General features: G+C 39.2%; 1 protein-coding gene across 1 annotated transcript; it reads left to right on the top strand.

Moving 5' to 3' along the window:
* The first annotated feature begins 8,096 nt into the window (after positions 1–8,096).
* Positions 8,097–10,901, top strand: LOC145169256 (uncharacterized). Its single transcript, XM_079087822.1, has 3 exons — positions 8,097–8,832; positions 9,022–9,308; positions 10,215–10,901. The coding sequence occupies exons 1-3, from the start codon at positions 8,097–8,099 to the stop codon at positions 10,899–10,901; spliced, it is 1,710 nt and encodes a 569-aa protein (XP_078943948.1).
* Positions 10,902–17,924: the final 7,023 nt, after the last annotated feature.

The raw sequence follows: 17,924 nt of genomic DNA, 5'->3' as shown, positions 1-17,924 counted from the left end.
TACGCCCAACATACTAGGGTGTGCCCTAGTACGCGCATCGTACACACATGTACGCTTAGCGTACTCCTCCAGTACAAAATTACAAAAATGCCACTAGGGCTTCAAGGTATAATTCTTGGACTTAGGGATCAAATTGACTTATAATTAAACCAAGGGATGAATTTGAAAATACCTAAAAACCGGGGTGTTACATATTTTCACAGGTTATGTGTGTCGAACAATATGATTTGGAATGATATATTGATAGCGGTTGTTCGCGTCGCATGACTGGGAGGAAATTACAGTTAAAAGAGTTTCATAGTTTGAAGGATGCAGGAAGAGTGAAGTTTGGAAACAGTGCAACTGGCGAAATCAAAGGACATGACATGATTTCTAATAGTGAATTCACAATATGGAAGGTAACATATGTTGATGGCTTACAACATAATCTTATAAGTGTTTCTCAACGTGTTGTAGGTTTTGGTTTAAAAGTTTATATTTATGAGGAAGGTTCAGAAATCATTGATAAGTTATCTAAAAAGCTTGTTCTAAAATTTAAGAGGAAAGGTGAAATGTATTCACTCAACATGAAACCCATTGAAGCAAGACATTATATTTATTTGCTTGCAAAAGCATCTTTAGAAGATAGTTGGTGTAACATTTGCATTTCATGTATTTTTCCTTTTTTCCCTTAACCTTAAAACCTTTGCATTTTGGTCCCTAGCCGAGTATGCTGGGCGTACTGGCTCGATAGATTGGTCGCGGAGGCACCCACGTACGTGGGGTGTATGTGGAAGTATGTTGGGCGTACGGTCACCAAGTTCAAACCTTAATTTTTAGGGTTTGTGCCCTATTTAAACACCTTAAGTTGCTCTTGGACCTTCTTATGACTAGCCTCCACCTCTCTAAACCCTAAGAATGAAACCTTAATTTCCATTTGAATGTTTTGAGCTTGGAAGTGAACTGTGAAGGTGTTTTTGGTGATCTTGAAGGAAGAAGAACTCTTGGAAGTTACATTGGTGTGGCTAGAGCTTGTGGATCCAAAATCATCACCAACTTTGAAAGCTTTTGAAGGTATAAAGCTCTTAACTTGATGGTTCGTTTTGAAAGATCTAGTTAGGGCTTGCTTTTATGCTTTTTAAGGTCTCTTAAGTCATGCTTGAGAGTATGAGCTACTTCAGAAGCTAGGGATGATAGATCTTAGCATTTTTCAGGATCCTTGTGCATAAAAATGCAATCTTGATGTGTTATATTGGACCATGCATGAGTAAGGGTTCTTATTATGGGTTTTATTGAGTATTGGGTCCCATTAAGACATGCAAAGGAGTGAAGTTGCCAACTTTACGTGTTAAGACATCATTTAGGATCAGATCTGAGAAGTGGACTCAGAGGATTAACCAATTAAGCACTTAATGGCGAGTAGGGCTTGTTGTGGAGTACGTTGGGCATACCCAGCTCGTACGCAGCATGTACTGGCCAAAGGTGGAATGTGCAAGGCGTAAGTCTGAGTACGCTGGGCGTACTCATCAGCTATTGACTTTCGTTGACTTTTGTGATTTGGGCCATATTTGGACTATTAGGGTTTTGGGCCTTGTTGGGTTACTAGTCTTTCATACTTTGGGCCATAGTTAGGATTTAGGCCCATAATGGGCTTTGGGTATCATTTAGGAATTTAGGCCATATTGGGCTTTTGGGTGCCACTAGGTTGGGCCTCAGTTATTGCGCCAAGTGAGGAAAGGGTAAAATGGTCTTTTACCCTGGATGTTGGACAAATGAACTAGATTCCCAGTTATGGTTTATGGCCCAATTATTAATTGGGGTTTTATTTTATTGATTAGCACGGGGATTTTCCGGTTCAGCAACCCGATCAGTTTTTGACTGACAGCAGACTAAGGTGAGTTTGTTCACAATACTATAGGACACTAGGATATGTTATGTGCTTGTAGTATTTGTGACTCCTGGTGTATGTGTTATATGTTTGTGTGCCTGTTTGCTATATGTATGTGGGAAATAGACCTAGTACAGCCTTGTGCTGATACATGAGTTGAAATAGACTCAGGAGTGAAATAGACCTGGTACGGCCTTGGGCCGATTCATGAGTTGAAATAGACTCGGGAGTTAAATAGACCCACGGTTGAAATAAACTCGGCACAACCTTGAGCTGGCAGATATGTATGGTATGCGGTATTTTGGGGAACTCACTAAGCTTCGTGGTTACGATTTTCAGTTTATGTTTCAGGTACTTCTAGATTGAAGGGAAGAGCTCAGGATGATCGCATCGCACATACACCATATTTTCCGCCTTACTTGACTCTGATGTATTTGGGATGTTGATTGACATACTCCGTTTTCCTTTATGGTTTTATAAACATGTTTGATTGGTGATTTTAATATTGTGAAAATAGAATTTTTGGTCTTAAATTTTGGGATATTACAGTTGGTTATGGCACAAACGACTCTCACATCTTAACTTTAAAGATATCAAGAAGCTTGTTCTTGGTGATATCGTGCGATCTCTCCCTATACTTAAATTTGAGAAAGATAATTTGTGTGCCATTTGCGAATTAGGAAAGAAAATAAAAAAAGTCATTCTTCAATAATGAAAACCAAGATCATCGAACCACTTGAATTGTTACACATTGATCTTTGTGGTCCATCTTCAATTTAAAGCATTGGTGGTAATAAGTATATACTTGTTATTGTTGATGATTTTTATCGATTCACTTGGGTATTCTTTTTTAAACAGAAGTTAAAAACAATGCAAAAGCTTATAGATATTGGGAAGCAAATTGAATTGCAATTGCGAAAGCAGGTTTGGAAGATTAGAAGTGGCAATGGAGTTGAATTTAAAAAATCAAACATTGGAAGATTTCTTGACGAATAAGGGAACTAGTCACAATTTTTTCTCTCCTTACACTCCACAGCAAAATGGTGTAGTTGAAAGGCGAAACCGTTCTCTCTGTGAAGCTACGAGGACAATGTTATCATTCCCAAATCTTCCATTATATTTCTACATTGAATTTATCAGAGCCGCATACTTTACTCAAAATCTTTCTTATATTAATAAGACATTTCTTATTATACCTTATAAAAATTTAAATAATCACAAGCCTAACGTTAAATTTTTTCATGTTTTTGCTTATAGATTCTTTCTCTACAATTCAAAGGAACATCGCAACAAGTTTGATTTAAAGCTGATGAAGGAATATTTCTGGGTTATTCTCTCACATCTAAAGCATGTAGAGTTCGGAACAAGAAATCAAAGATGATTGAGGAAAGCTATTATGTTACGTTTGATGATAATTTCATAAATTATTTCTAGAAAAATGATGTTTAATAGGGTGAAAAATCTCCTTCATCTTGTACAAAGACAATTCCTGTCATATCACTGTATGAAGATTTTCTGAATATATTTGATGAACATGAAAAGTCAATATCTTCTGAATCTAAAATCGAAGACAATTAAGCAGATGAATTTTTGAAATTGGTTGATGAAGCTATAGAGAATGTTGAAGTTCATGTTGATAAAGACGTTTCTACTTAAGTCAATTTTATGAATGCTCAAGTTCCGCGGGGGGGGGGGGGGGGGGGGGGGATATTGCGACCACTGAAGTTCCCTCAAGTGAAGTTGTTTCTGCTTCTTCTGCGAATCAAATAAATAATACTCATGTTTAGGAGCATAATCTTTCTAATGATGATTGTTTGCAGGGGAGAATTTAACCATCAATGATTATCTTCAGGTGGAAGATGCTTTGATTAATGATGACCAGGGGGAGATCGAAAACCAAGGATAATGATGAACATTTGAAATTTGGAGAAGTTAATTCTGAAATCATTCATGAATATGACGTGGGTTATCCTCGATTGATGAAATGGACAAAGGATTATCCAAAATCACAAGCGATAGTAGAAACATCATCTGTTGTTGTAATGCACGGTTTCTGGTACGCATTTATTTACAAATTATTCATTTTTATAAAGCTACTCGACGAGTTGGAAGCCCCAGACTCGTCGAGTAGAATTGAGTTTGGACGCGGGATTTTAGCTACCTACTCGACAAGTCAAGAGCCTAATTTTGGGGTTTTGCATCCTATTTAAGCATCTTAATCCCCACCTTTTTGCCTCATTTCCAGCCTCCAAGTCCTAAACCCTAATCCACGAAACCCTAGAGTATCTTGTGAGTTGTGAGCCATTCTTGAGTGCTTTGGTGTGTTCTTGAAGCTAGAAGAAGGAGAAGGAGCTAGAAGGTTCAAGGAGAAGATAGTAGATCCTGGGATTTCCTTCCATCCTCATCACTTTCTGGTAATCAAGTCTCTAACTTGATAATTCATTTCTTATATCAAGGAGAAGGACCAAGGTCTTTGGGATTTGGACGTCCCAAGTGACTTATATCTCAGATCTGGGATTCATATGTGCATATTTAGCTATATATTTTGTGTAGAATTTTAATACTTTTTGGCTAATTTCTTGCAATTTATGGACAAAAGGTACTTAATATTGTTTAAATTGTATTTTCAGCCTAAAATATGTGCTCGGGAGAAAAAGGAACCGGAATTGGAGATTGGAAGCTTGGATCTTGGATTTTGAACAAAGAAGGATGTTGCTGGACAGCTTGACCCCTCGTCAGTGTTTTGGCCATATCTCATGAACCGTAACTTTGATTGACGAGATTCAAAATGTTCTGAAAACTAGACACAATTTAGGACGACTTTAGTGTTTTGAGAAAATGTTGATTCCAAATGTACTCGACGATTTGGCCATCAACTCGACGAGTTGGTCAGAAGTTTCGTGATTCTTTACGCTGACTTGCTGTCCACGGATTTTAAGTGATGGACTCGTCGAGTCGGTCACTGGACTCGCCGAGTCGCCCTTGTTTTCATTATATATATATATATATATATATATATATATATATATATATATATATATATATATATATATATATATAGAAACGCTTCTCATTCAAACCCTAACAAATGGGGGAAGCCTTGGACGATTTTTGGAGGCCAGAAGGGTTCTTGGAGCTTTAGTTTTCGAGAATTCAACCTAAGAAGCAATTTAGAAGAGATCAAAGGCAAATAAATATTCTTCTTTTCTTAATCTTTGTTTTGAACCATGTTTGAATCATTAGAATTTGAATTTATGTTGTTATTTGTTGTAGATATGAGCTAAAAACTCATAACTTCTGTTTAGGATACATGACTTTATGAATATGGCTTGATTTTATGGTTGGATTAATTTAATTTGGTGAGTTTTGTTTTGTTAAGCTTGTTAAAGAACCTTATGTCTTAACAACAACTATTTTCTGTTAATTACAAGTATATTAAGCTGCATGAACATCTCTTAATTGCTTATCTCATATGATTTATGTGAAAACATTGTTATATGTCTAGGAATCGCGAACGTGAAACTAGGGTTACGTAGAAAATAGGTAAGTTAATGTGTGAGCTTGTGTGACGAGCCATCAACAAGAAGTTAATTGAATTAGTAATTTGATAAGCTAACTACAAGTCTTACTTAACCCGAATCAATAAACTAGGAAATTTATTAGTTTAATCACTTGATCAGTGCTTAAATTAATCTGTTTTCTAAGGAATGGTAATAGCGAATGTGAACCTAATCACTTTAATCCGTAGCCAATAACAATTAATCCATTGCACTTTCCATAAAATCAACCATAGGAGTAAATGAATCGAACCTAAACATAAGCTTCCTTATTATTGAATTTAGTTGGTTTTTACTTGCTTTAGCTGTTAGTTACTTAATTTGCGTGTTAGTTAATTTGTTAAGTTTCTAGTCTTGCAAAACTAGAGAAAACCTTTTACTTTTATTAATTGTTTTAGTTAATTCTAGTCATTAGTTTAATTACCGTTCCCTGTGTTCGATACCCTGCTTATTCAACTATACCACCAATTGACAGGTCCACTGCTTTTGTGTGTCTAAATTATATCTTAAAAGTAGGACTAAAACTAGTGCATTTATATACACATCAAGTTTTTGGCGCCGTTGCCAGGGAACAGTCCAAAAATTAATTCTAATTGCTAGTGTTATCGATCCTTTGTGTGAGATCTATCTTGCACAAAGTTACTGCTTTAGTAATTTAGTTATTAGGTTTAAGTATTAAGTTTTTCTGTTTTTAGGATTTTTGTTAAAAAAATTTATGTCTTACCGTTGAACTCGTCGTGTGCAGTCGAAGCTACTCGACGAGTCCAAGGCAAATTTTCAGTTTCGTTTTTTATTTCGTTTTTTGTTCTTTTTACGCGTGTTTCTTGTTTTTTTTCAGGTATTTTATGACCCGAGGATCAGGCACACCCTTGATCCCACCACTCGCAAACCCGAAATCAGCTCTTAGGAAGGACAAGAACAAACCGGTAGAATCATCTTCAGCACCAAAGAAGTCACCATTTAAAAGCCTCAAATCAGCTTTTAGCAAGAAAAAGGGCCAGAAAGTTGGAGAATCCAACAACACGAAGGAAGACACCGAGTACGAAACCGAAAGGGAAGGAAGCGAATCTGACATAGAAGGAAGCGACATAGAAGGCTAACTAGCTAACACCATGGCTAACATCGATGAAGTTCCCATGGGTGAATGGAAGAAAAGGATGCGCGAAGATACTGGCCCAGGACTCGTGAAACCCGCGATTCCCGCAACTGCCACCTTTGAACTTAAGGGCCACATACTTGCTCAACTAAAGGAAATCCCATTCTTCGGGAAGGATCACGAAGACGCATACAAGCATCTTGACAAGGTCAACGACATAGCCGACTACTTCAATGTTCCTAATGTGACTCGTGATACTGTTTTGCTTCGTATGTTAGCGGTTACATTTAAGGGAGCCGCGAAAGATTGGTTGAAATCACTCCCTCCAGGATCCATTACTACTTGGACTAAAATGCGTAAGGAATTTATCGATCAAATTTGCCCTCCCTCAAAAATAGCAAAATTGAAGAAGACCATAGCCAATTTTAAGCAACAAGTTGGATAGTCACTTTATGAGGCATGGGGGAGATACAAAGGCCTACTAAGGAACTTCCCACACCATGATCTAAACAGTCAACAAGAAGTCTCCATTTTCTTTGATGGAGTGAATGTAACAACTAAGCAGCTCCTTGATTCGCAAGGACCACTCACAAAGAAGCCACCCCCGGTGATAAAAGCGCTAATTGAAGAATTCTCTAAACACTCTAGAGAATATCATAACCCAAGAAATGACTCAACTAGAGGGATGGTGAATTCTATTTCGGATGACATGGCAGCAATGATGGCAAAATTGGAAAGTATGGATAGAATAATGACTAAGATGGACCAATCCATCCATGCCATTAGAGTGGGATGTGAAAACTGTAGAGGGCCCCACCTTACTAAAGACTGTGACCTTGACGAGAACGGGAACCGGAAAGTACAAGTGTGTTACTCAAGCGGTGATAGATATGATGATGATTGGCGCAAACAAAAGAAAGAATGGCTACCTTATGATGAGTACAAGAAGGCAAAGGAGGAAAAGTATAAGAAAAAAGGAAGAGGTTTTTATCAAAAAGAGGAACCGGTGCAAGAAAAGAAGTCAGACTTTGAAGATATGCTTACGAGATTTGCAGCCGCATCCGAGAAAAGGCACAGCGATACCGATGCTGCAGTTAAGGAGCAACAAAACTTAATGAAAGAGCACCAAATCATGATGAAAGACCAAACAACCTTGCTTAGGAACCAGCAAGCTTCCATTCTCAATATTGAAAAACAGCTGGGCCAACTTGCATTACAAATTAATGAGAGACGACCGGGTGGACTTCCTAGTACTACCGAAAACAATCCGAAAGGCGCACATATAAACATCATGACATCTAGGAGTGGGAAGATTATAACTCCTCTGGCCCCTATTCAGAAAGAATATCCTAAGTTGGTGCGAGAGGAAGAAGCAGAAACTGAAAAATCGCAAATTCCCGATCCGACTCGCTGAGTCCCAAATATGGACTCGACGAGTCCCCCATCTGAACAGAAAAACAAACCTCCTGTTAAGCCATATCAGCCTCCACTGCCATTTCCGGCTCGAGCCAGACAATAAAAGCATGATGTTGATTACCAAAAGTTCCTGGAACACATAAAGGCCCTTCAAATTAATATGCCATTCATCGAGGCAGTTGCACAAATGCCTAAATATGCCAAATTCCTAAAGGAGCTTCTAACTAATAGAAAGAAGATGGAAGAGGTGAAGAAAGTGGTCTTAAATGAAAATTGTTCAACTGCCATATTGAACAAATTACCGAAGAAGAAGGGTGATCCGGGAAGTTTGACATTACCTTGTCAATTCGGAAATCTAGCAACTATAAATGCATTGGCTGATTTGGGGGAAAATGTTAACCTCATGCCATATTCATTCTTCAAGAAATTAAATCTTCCGGAGCCAAGGCCAATTCGAATGGCAATTCACTTAGCAAAGAAAACGGTCACATTTCCAAGGAGAATATGCGAAGATCTATTGGTGAAAGGTGACAAGTTTGTGTTCCCCGCGGACTTCATAGTAGTAGACATGGAAGCGGACCCTCAAGTCCCGATCATGCTTGGAAGACCCTCCCTTAACACCGCGAGTTCTATAGTAGACATGCGAGATTCTAAACTTACCCTCCGGGTGGGAAACGATTCAGTTACATTTGGAGTTGATCAAGCAATGAAGCATGCAAGGTATAGTGATGACACGACATTCTCGGTTGATATGATGGAAGAATTAATGGAAGAATGGAAAGAAGACAAACCAAACAAGTCCACCATTACCTTTGAAGATGAATTTAATGCTGAAAGAGACCTGATGGAGATAGAGAGATTGCTTGAGGAAGCTGAATATAATGAATTAATCATAAGTGCTGAAAGCCCGACTTGCTGAGTAGCATCCACCGACTCGACGAGTCCATCCGAAAAAACCCGATCAGTCGCGAATTTAGCCTGGGACTCGACGAGTCCCCTCACTGGACTCGACGTGTTCAACATACAGAACACGTAATCTGAACTAAAAATTCTATCTGGTCACCTGGAATATGCATTTCTTGAAGATGGCCAACAAAAACCAGTAATTATAGCTTTTGATCTAGCTAAACATGAGAAAGAAAGCCTTGTGGGAGTGCTAAAGAAAAGACAAGGGGCCATAGCATGGAAGATAACCGATATCAAAGGGATAAGTCCAGCCTATTGTTCTCATAAGATTAACCTAGAAGATGGAGCTAAACCTGTAGTTCAACGCCAAAGAAGACTTAACCCAAACATGCAAGAAGTGGTGAAAAAGGAGGTGGTTAAACTATTAGATGCTGGTATCATTTACTCAATCTCTGATAGCCCATGGGTAAGTCCGGTGCAAGTGGTACCGAAGAAAGGAGGAATGACGGTGGTTACCAATGAAGATAACTAGTTAATTCCAACAAGAACAGTAACCGGATGGCACGTTTGCATTGACTACAGAAAGCTTAATGATGCTACATGCAAGGATCACTTCCCGTTGCCATTTATTGATCAAATGCTAGAAAGGCTTTCCGGTCATCTATATTATTGTTTTCTCGATGGTTTTTCGGGGTATTTTCAAATTCCAATCGACCCACAAGACCAAGAGAATACCACTTTTACATGCCCAAGTGGGACTTTTGCATACCGACGCATGCCTTTTGGGTTATGCAATGCACCTGCTACATTCCAAAGGTGCATGATGGCTATCTTCCATGACATGATCGATAAATTTATAGAGGTTTTCATGGATGACTTCTCGGTTTTTGGATCCTATTTTGAAGATTGATTATCTAACTTGGATCTAATGTTAGCAAGATGCGAGAAGACAAACCTGGTACTCAATTGGGAAAAGTGCCACTTCATGGTAAAGGAAGGGATCGTCTTAGGACACAAGGTTTCAAGGATGGGGATCGAGGTAGATAGAGAAAAGGTTGACACAATAGCTAAGTTACCACCTCCGACAAATGTAAAAGGGGTAAGGAGTTTTCTTGGCCATGCGGGATTTTATCGTCGCTTCATTAAAGACTTCTAAAAGATCATTAGGCCTTTGACTCAACTACTCTTGAAGGACGCTCCATTCAATTTCTCTAAAGATTGTCATGAAGCATTTCAATTATTAAAAGAAAGGTTGACTACTACTCCTATAATGATAGCCCCAAATTGGAATCTTCCTTTTGAGCTAATGCGTGATGCAAGTGAATAAGCGATAGGAGCCGTTTTGGGACAAAGAATTGACAAACATTTTCAGCCTATATATTATGCAAGTAAAACTTTAAACCCGACTCAAGAAAACTATACTACTATCGAGAAAGAGTTGCTAGCAGTGGTATATGCTTTTGATAAATTCCGACCCTATTTAGTCTTGTCCAAAACAATTGTTTTCACCGGCCATTCTGCCATAAAGTATTTATTTGCTAAACAAGATGCAAAACCAAGATTGCTACGTCGGGTCTTACTTCTACAAGAATTTGATATTGAAATACGAGATAAAAAGGGACTGGAGAACTTGGCTGCCGATCATTTATCAAGATTAGAGAACCCGTATTTGGAAGAATTAGAGGAAATCGAGATTAGAGATAATTTTCCCGAAGAATATCTTTTGGTGATAGCAGGAGAGGTACCATGGTTTGCGGATACAGCTAATTACTTAGCAAGTGAATACATTCCAAAAGACTTAACCCGACAACAAAAGAAGAAATTCTTTTCAGAAATAAAGTATTACTTTTGGGATGAGCCGTACCTTTTCGGAAGCTGTGCGGACGGGATGATACGAAGATATGTGTTCGGGAAAGAGAGTTGGGAAATCTTGGAACATTGTCATAGCGGGCCCACTGGAGGACATCGTGGAGCACAATATACGGCTAAAAATATTTTTGATATTGGTTTCTATTGGCCTACAATATTTAAAGATGCTACTCAATATGTCAAAGAATGAGATTCGTGCCAAAGAGCGGGGAACATATCGTCCTGAAACGAGATGCTCCAACATAATATTCAAGTTTGTGAGATATTTGATATTTGGGGGATTGACTTTATGTGACCTTTCCCAATGTCAAAAGGGAATAAATATATCCTTGTGGCAGTCGACTACATGTCTAAATGGGCGGAAGCACAAGCATTACCTACTAATGATGCTCGAGTAGTGGTGCGTTTTCTTAAAAAGTTATTTTCAAGGTTTGGAGTTCCTAAAGCTCTTATTAGTGACCGGGGAACTCACTTTGCAAATGATAAATTAGCTAAGGTGTTAAAAAGATATGGTGTACACCATAGGTTTTCGACATCCTATCATCCACAAACGAGTGGACAAACTGAAGTGACAAATCAGGCATTAAAATGAATTTTAGAGAGATCGGTTGGAGCAAATAGAAAGCAGTGGTCAGATAAGCTTGATGATGCACTTTGGGCTTTTCGAACAGCTTTCAAAACACCTATTGGTACTACACCATATAGGTTAGTTTATGGAAAAAATTGTCACTTTCCGGTTGAAATAGAGCATAAAGCATTTTGGGCTTTAAAGATGTGTAATTTTGAGTTGGCTGAACTTCGTACCAACCGGTTGATGCAAATGAATGCCCTTGAAGAACTTAAAAATGAAGCATATACAAATTCATTAATATACAAAGAGAAGACTAAGAAATGGCATGACATGAGACTAAAGAGAAGGACAAAAGGTGCTACTCTTCAATTCAAGGTTAAAGCTTTATCCGGGCAAGCTAAAAACAAGGTGGGATGGGCCTTTTGTGGTTAAACAAGTTTTCCCACATGGAGCTATCGAGCTTATATCAAAAGATGGAACCCCTTTCAAGGTTAATGGGCATCGGGTGCATAAATATGAAGAAGGAATCCCAAAAGACGCAGGACTTGAAGAAGGGCTAGATTTGGAGGAAACCACTGAAACGTAGCGCGGGAAGGAGTCCAGCTAACGACTCCTCAAAAAGAAGCGCTTCCGGGAGGCAACCCGATTTTAGAGTTTGCTTTCTTTTTACCTTTCTTTTTCATTTTATTTTCGTTTTTTTTAGGATTTGTCTTTTTCATTCTTCTTCTTTGCATAAAATGATTGCTTGAGGGCAAGCAAAGCTCAAGTGTGGGGTATGGTGGCATAAAATTTAAGAACTAAAAAAAAATTCAAACATAATGAAAAACTCGTCGAGTCCATTTAACTGCTCGGCGAGTCCATTTGAAAAATCGCGATATTTTGCAGACTCACATATCTACGCGGCGAGTAGGTACCCCTACTTGGCGAGTCCACGTATTAACCCGAAAAAATAATTACATTATGTAAATTAGGGTTTTAACCCTAATAGTAAAAACACATTCTCATTCATCCGCCACAGCCGCACGACGAGCGAGTTTCCTCTCAAGCTTTCATCTCCAATTTCTTGTGATTTCTCACAATCTAACCAAAAAGGTAACAATTTTCTGTTTAATTTTGTTAAAGTTTCAACCTTTGGTATATTAATGATCATAATTTGTGCAAAATCGGATTTTGGAGTTTACTCCAATTCTAGGGTTTTGATTTTTGGTCAAATTAGGTTGTTATAGACGAAATGTTTGTGGATTAATGCTTAATAGACATACCTAGACAAACCATTGGACTAATTTATGGCTTTGGATGGATAATTTTGTCCGATTAAGAAGATTGACTCGCACAGTTCATGCGACTCGCCGAGTCGGTTCTTGGACTCGACGAGTCCATGATGCAGTTACCAGATTTCTTATATTTTAATGTTCTGTGGCATCTTGGTTTGTTCTGTTTTGTGATGTTTTGCAGAGAAATGTCAAGGAGAGGCCAGAGTTCAAGAGGAAGAGGCCATGGGGACATCTCATGGTTAAACTTCCCACAAATTACTTCAAAATCCTGATTAGCCTGTGCTAAGAACAAGTTGGACACACTTAGGAGAAAGGAAATCTATGTGCCTAATGAGATCAATTGGCATCGGATTGGCCAGGCGGGATTGGAGGAGGAATTGACCCCGTACTTGGTCAAGACCTTTGTGCACAATGGGGTGACAATCACTTGTGATGGATGGAGCCGGCTGTTTAGAATCCAAGAACCAGTTTATTAAGAATTGTGCTGGGAATTTTTCTCTACCATCTCCTTCCGAGGTGGTAGTGATTACTACAATCCGAGTATCATTACTTTCTGTCTTGGAGGGGAATTACACTCGTGTAGTATAGCCGAGCTCGGATGGAGGATAGGGATCTATGACCAACATATAATCATGTCTGAAAATTTCGAGTCCTTCCTTGGACACTGCCACAAAGACCTGCCCGAGGAAGTGCTTGTTGCTAACTGGTGGAACACTATCGCTAACCGGGTTTATATTCCTTCTTTTGCTCAAGAGGGAAGCATCCGTTCTCCCATTCACCGTTTGATCCACCGTCTTGTCGCGAGTACCATCAATATGCGAAAGGACAATGACAAAGTCCCGACCCTCGACATTTTCTACTTGTGGAGTATCATTACTCTTAACACGTTTTGCAATTTTCCTTATTGTTTGGCAAAATACTTGGCGGAAGGGTCAGTTAAAGAGAGGATCACCTCTAAAATTAATGGTGGGATGTTTGTGATCAAATTGGCTAGGACATATGGGATCTTGGAACAAGGGGCCGCGAATGTGTTGACAATGATTCCTACACCTCCTTTTAGCATTACATTGTATAGGAGGGCGAGGATTATCGAGGATTATGGTGGTGGCCACATGGATATCCCTAATGATGATGCAGTTTTAGCGCCCGAGGAACCGGGTAGGCGAGTCCGACCAAGGCACGAGCCGGTACGAGAAGACCAACCGGTAATTCCGGTGGATGACCAACTGCCTATGGACTGGTATAATGCAGAGTTGAGGAGGTACCAGGATGATCTTGGTCGGAGCATGAACTACCACCATGGGTCATTTGTCCATTTGTTTGAACAATTGAATCTTGCACCAAGACCCGGGCCCGAATATCCTTGTGTGCAAAGTTGGGAAGAGAGGGTGAGTCAAAGGAGAAATCAAGCCGGAGGAAGTGGAGTTGGAGGGGATGAAGAAGAAGATGAAGATTGATATCTTTTGATTTCTATTTATTTGGTTTTGTAAAGACAATTGTTTTTATTTGTTTTTGTCTGTTTGGTTGATGTTTAAACTTTAAGTAGTTAGGATTAAGTAGGAATTTTTAATGTTTTCCTTTCCTATCATTTCTGTTTTGTTTTTGAACTTTTCAGTTGAGGTTAAGGGATGCGTGCAAGGGTCTAGAGTCTAGGCTAACCAACTGAGAAATCGAGTCTAGGCGAGAGAAAACGAAGTTTGGAGTCAAGTTTTGAGTCCGGTTGATTGAGGAGTTATTAGGAGCTTATTTACTTAAGCAAAATGAGGGAAAATATTAGTCTAATATTCCCCACATACATCAGAAATGGACCTCGGCAGAATTTATATTTTTTCCACTCAACGGTCTACTCGCCGAGTGCACTTTATGGACTCGAAGAGTCCAAGTTAAAAACCAAGATTTTTCTGCCAATTACGCTACAACTTGGCGAGTTACCATACCTGCTCGACGAGTTTCACATTCTTCTACTATCAAGCTGATGATTTGATGACATTTGACACGGCCATTGGTTATATTCTTTGAAGATCATTTTCCGAGCATTTTCCGAGACTTTTTTTGCATTATTGGAGCTATACCACACAATACAAATGACACCCAAGGCATGGATGAGCTGTTCCCATGTCTAAAGTCAATTGAAGATGGACCTTCAAATGAAGAACATCAACCTCGCGACTACTATCCCGGGGGAGTTTGTTCTAACTCCCTCTTTACTTTGTCATTTTCTATATCATGCATAATATGCAATGAGGGCAATGCATAAATTAAGTGTGGGGTAGGGGGTTGATCATATTATTTACATTAGAATCCTAATTTAGGTATAGTTTGGAAAATTTTGCATTAAAATTGCTAGGATTAATTTAGAAAATTTTGGTAAAGCAATTAGGATTCATGCTAGTATTGTGTTTGATTATTCTTTGAGGACCCAAATGTTTAGTTGAGCCTATACACGTTCTAGTGCATTTGTGCCCCCCTTTATTCTAGTGAAATTGTGACATCCCCATTTTCACGGCCAGAAAAGACCGATTTTGTTTATGCTTTATAAAAATTAGAGTATCTCTTTTAATAAAAATGTTGCGGAATTTGTTCCCAGAAAAACATGATAAATACATTCTCAAAGCATTTCCGAATAAATGTATTTTTATTCATTTTAAAACATTTGGGATGTCATCGAAAATATAGAAACATAAGCATAAACAGAACTTACATTCATTTACACTAGTGATCTACATCCCTTTTAAATCTCTCAGTGTAAAGTAGCTTCATATCGACACCTGTGATACAAATAAGCTTGAGTGGGTCAGGTTGGGTAACCTGGTGAATACATAGGGTTTTCAACCCACAATAATATAATTATTATGTTTAAACATCAAACAATCAACCCAATTACCCATCCCCATTATCTTCTTTACTCTTAAGGATCTACCCTAAGAATCAATTATTCCTCGTTCATGCATTCCTAAGGATCATCCTAAGGAATCGGCACGAAGTCCATCGTCACCGGGGTTTAGGCACTAATTCTGCATAGTCGCCATGATTTATACAACAGGCACTAAGTCCGCATAGTCGCCACGGTTTAGCATTAAGTCTGCATAGTCGCCAGGGTTTATACAACAGGCACTAAGTCCGCATAGTCGCCAGGGTTTTGGCACCAAGTCTGCATGATCGCCAAGGTTTAGGCACCCAGTCTGCATGATCGCCAGGGTTTAGAGTACACCGGGTGAACACATCATTCACAACACCTACTGGTTGTGAGCCTGCTAGTGTTCCACTGGACTGTCTAGAATAGTCCGTGGTTGTCATCCATACTCTGCTGAATGACGGGGCCATCGTTTGGGAAAAAGGCTTCTCACATCGTCCACCTCTCACCCTTATCTCATGGTCTATATCACCTCTCAACTCATCATCTAACTCATATTTCATCTACCCATGTTTTACCCAACATATTATGTAGACATATATACATATACAGTTTAAATCATATAAAACTTGTATAAAATCGTTCATCCAGCATAGATAGCAAGTATACAGATAATATGCACACATAGCACGTAATTTATATAAAATACTTCGTATCTATGTGTAAGATGAAAGTAACTATGCACTCACCTGAAAGGTGGTGACTCGGAACTTGGACATCGCTTCGTTATCTCAAAACAATTTTCCCTTGACAAAACCTAGTATCAATACCACTAGGGTTTAGTCTAACGTTAACCGTGACTAATTAATAGTCTAGCTATTATTATTATTATATAAGCGTTAAACAACACCCTATATAACTCATAATAATAGCCCAAATAATTATTTTAAAGTCCTAATAATGTTTCTATAATTAAATAAAAGCTATATTAAAAATAGCGTAGGCGTAGCTCACTTACAACGGGTTTTATAGAAAACTGGGCTTCGCTATGAGCAGCGTTTCCAAACCGAAAGACCCTTTTTTTCTCGGGACTCTGGGAGCCACGGGGATTCCTTCGGGTGCTAGGGGTTCACCTAGGCTTTAGGGGGGGTTAGAAACCCTAGAGAGAGAAAGTAGTGAGAGAAAGAGTGGAGAAATGTGTGAGAAATCCGGGAGAATTCGCATGGTATTTATAGGGCCAGCAGCTCGGACTACGCTGCGCGTTCAGCAGGTTACGCAGGGCGTAACTTCAGATAGGAACGACAGGTGGCGAAGGCTCGATGGTGCGACGTTTTCGCTTCTGGGCCTAGGAGACCAGCTGTACGCTGCGCGTACGAGATCTCAGACGCTGGGCGTAATGCGAGGGGTGGCGTGTCACAATCCGAAGCGAGCTCATTGGACGGCTGGGACTTACGCCACGTCATCAATCCATGCATCAGCTTCGCAAATTGCCCCCTTAACTTCTAAAATTCGTATCTTCCTCGTACGAGCTCCGTTTTCGACGTTATTTATATCCACGCGTAGGCGGGAACGTACTGTACAATTTTCGTTTAGACTCCGTCGGCAAAGTTTGACTTTATTTTAAAAGTTATATTGTTAACAGGCCGGGACAGGATTGGTCCGTTAAAATCTCATAACTTCTTCATCCGACGTCCGTTTTCGTCTGTCTTTTTATCGTTACGCTACTATTAATGAGATCTTCGATTCTCGTTTAGGTTTTGTCGGCTAAAAACCGTTCGATCTAATATTCGAACTTCGGGCTGTATACCGCTAAGCCGAAACTTCGAAAAATCATAACTTCCTCATACGAAGTCAGATTTGGGCGTTCTTTTTATGGACGCTCTCGGTTTAACGTATTCTACGACTTTCGTTTAGGCCGCTAAGGCTAAAAGTCGCTCTATAGTAAATTCACTATTTACGCTTCCAGGTGTCGTGTCGGTTCCGTCGCGAAACTTCGATGGGTCATAACTTCTTCGTTATAACTCGGATTCCGGCGTTCTTTATATGTACGGAACCCTTGAGACATATTCTACAACTTTGTTAAGATTATTTATTCTAAATAATATTTTGTCGAAAAGCCGTTTTCGACCCCTATTATCTCCTAGATTGACTAGCCCGGATCTACGGGCGTTACAATTATCTCCCCCTTAGGATGATTACGTCCCGGAATCATCAACGAAACAGGGCTCACATGATGTCTCCATACGTTATCTCTTCATCCTAAGTAATAATCGTAACTTCTTTGATGTTTCTTCGAACGAGTATCTAACTCTTGGACTCGTTGACTGTAGGCGGTGCTTAATCTTGCACTTGCTCCCTATCTGACGTTAGACTCCAAATTATGACCTTCAAGTCACAATCTCGATCCTCACTGGATACGAACTTAAGATAAGTACTTTTATTATTACAATGGAACGATGTGTCATATTCTAATGACCTATCATCATATGTTGCAATGCTTAGACTCAGGTCTCT

Source organism: Lactuca virosa, chromosome 1 (assembly GCF_052849685.1).
Source record: "Lactuca virosa cultivar CGN04683 chromosome 1, Lactuca_virosa_CGN04683_v6, whole genome shotgun sequence".
Taxonomy (NCBI): Eukaryota; Viridiplantae; Streptophyta; class Magnoliopsida; order Asterales; family Asteraceae; genus Lactuca; species Lactuca virosa.
The sequence above is the reverse complement of the archived record's forward strand: the minus strand, read 5'-3'. Positions and strand labels throughout refer to the sequence as shown.

Excerpts from the sequence above, each read along its gene's own strand:
- LOC145169256 (XM_079087822.1), top strand. The coding sequence starts at position 8,097 with ATGCCATTCATCGAGGCAGTTGCACAAATGCCTAAATATGCCAAATTC. Across the intron at positions 8,833-9,021 it reads ATATAATGAATTAATCATAA|ATGGCCAACAAAAACCAGTA; the intron begins GTGCTGAAAGCC and ends CATTTCTTGAAG. Across the intron at positions 9,309-10,214 it reads CAATCTCTGATAGCCCATGG|CCTATATATTATGCAAGTAA; the intron begins GTAAGTCCGGTG and ends AAACATTTTCAG.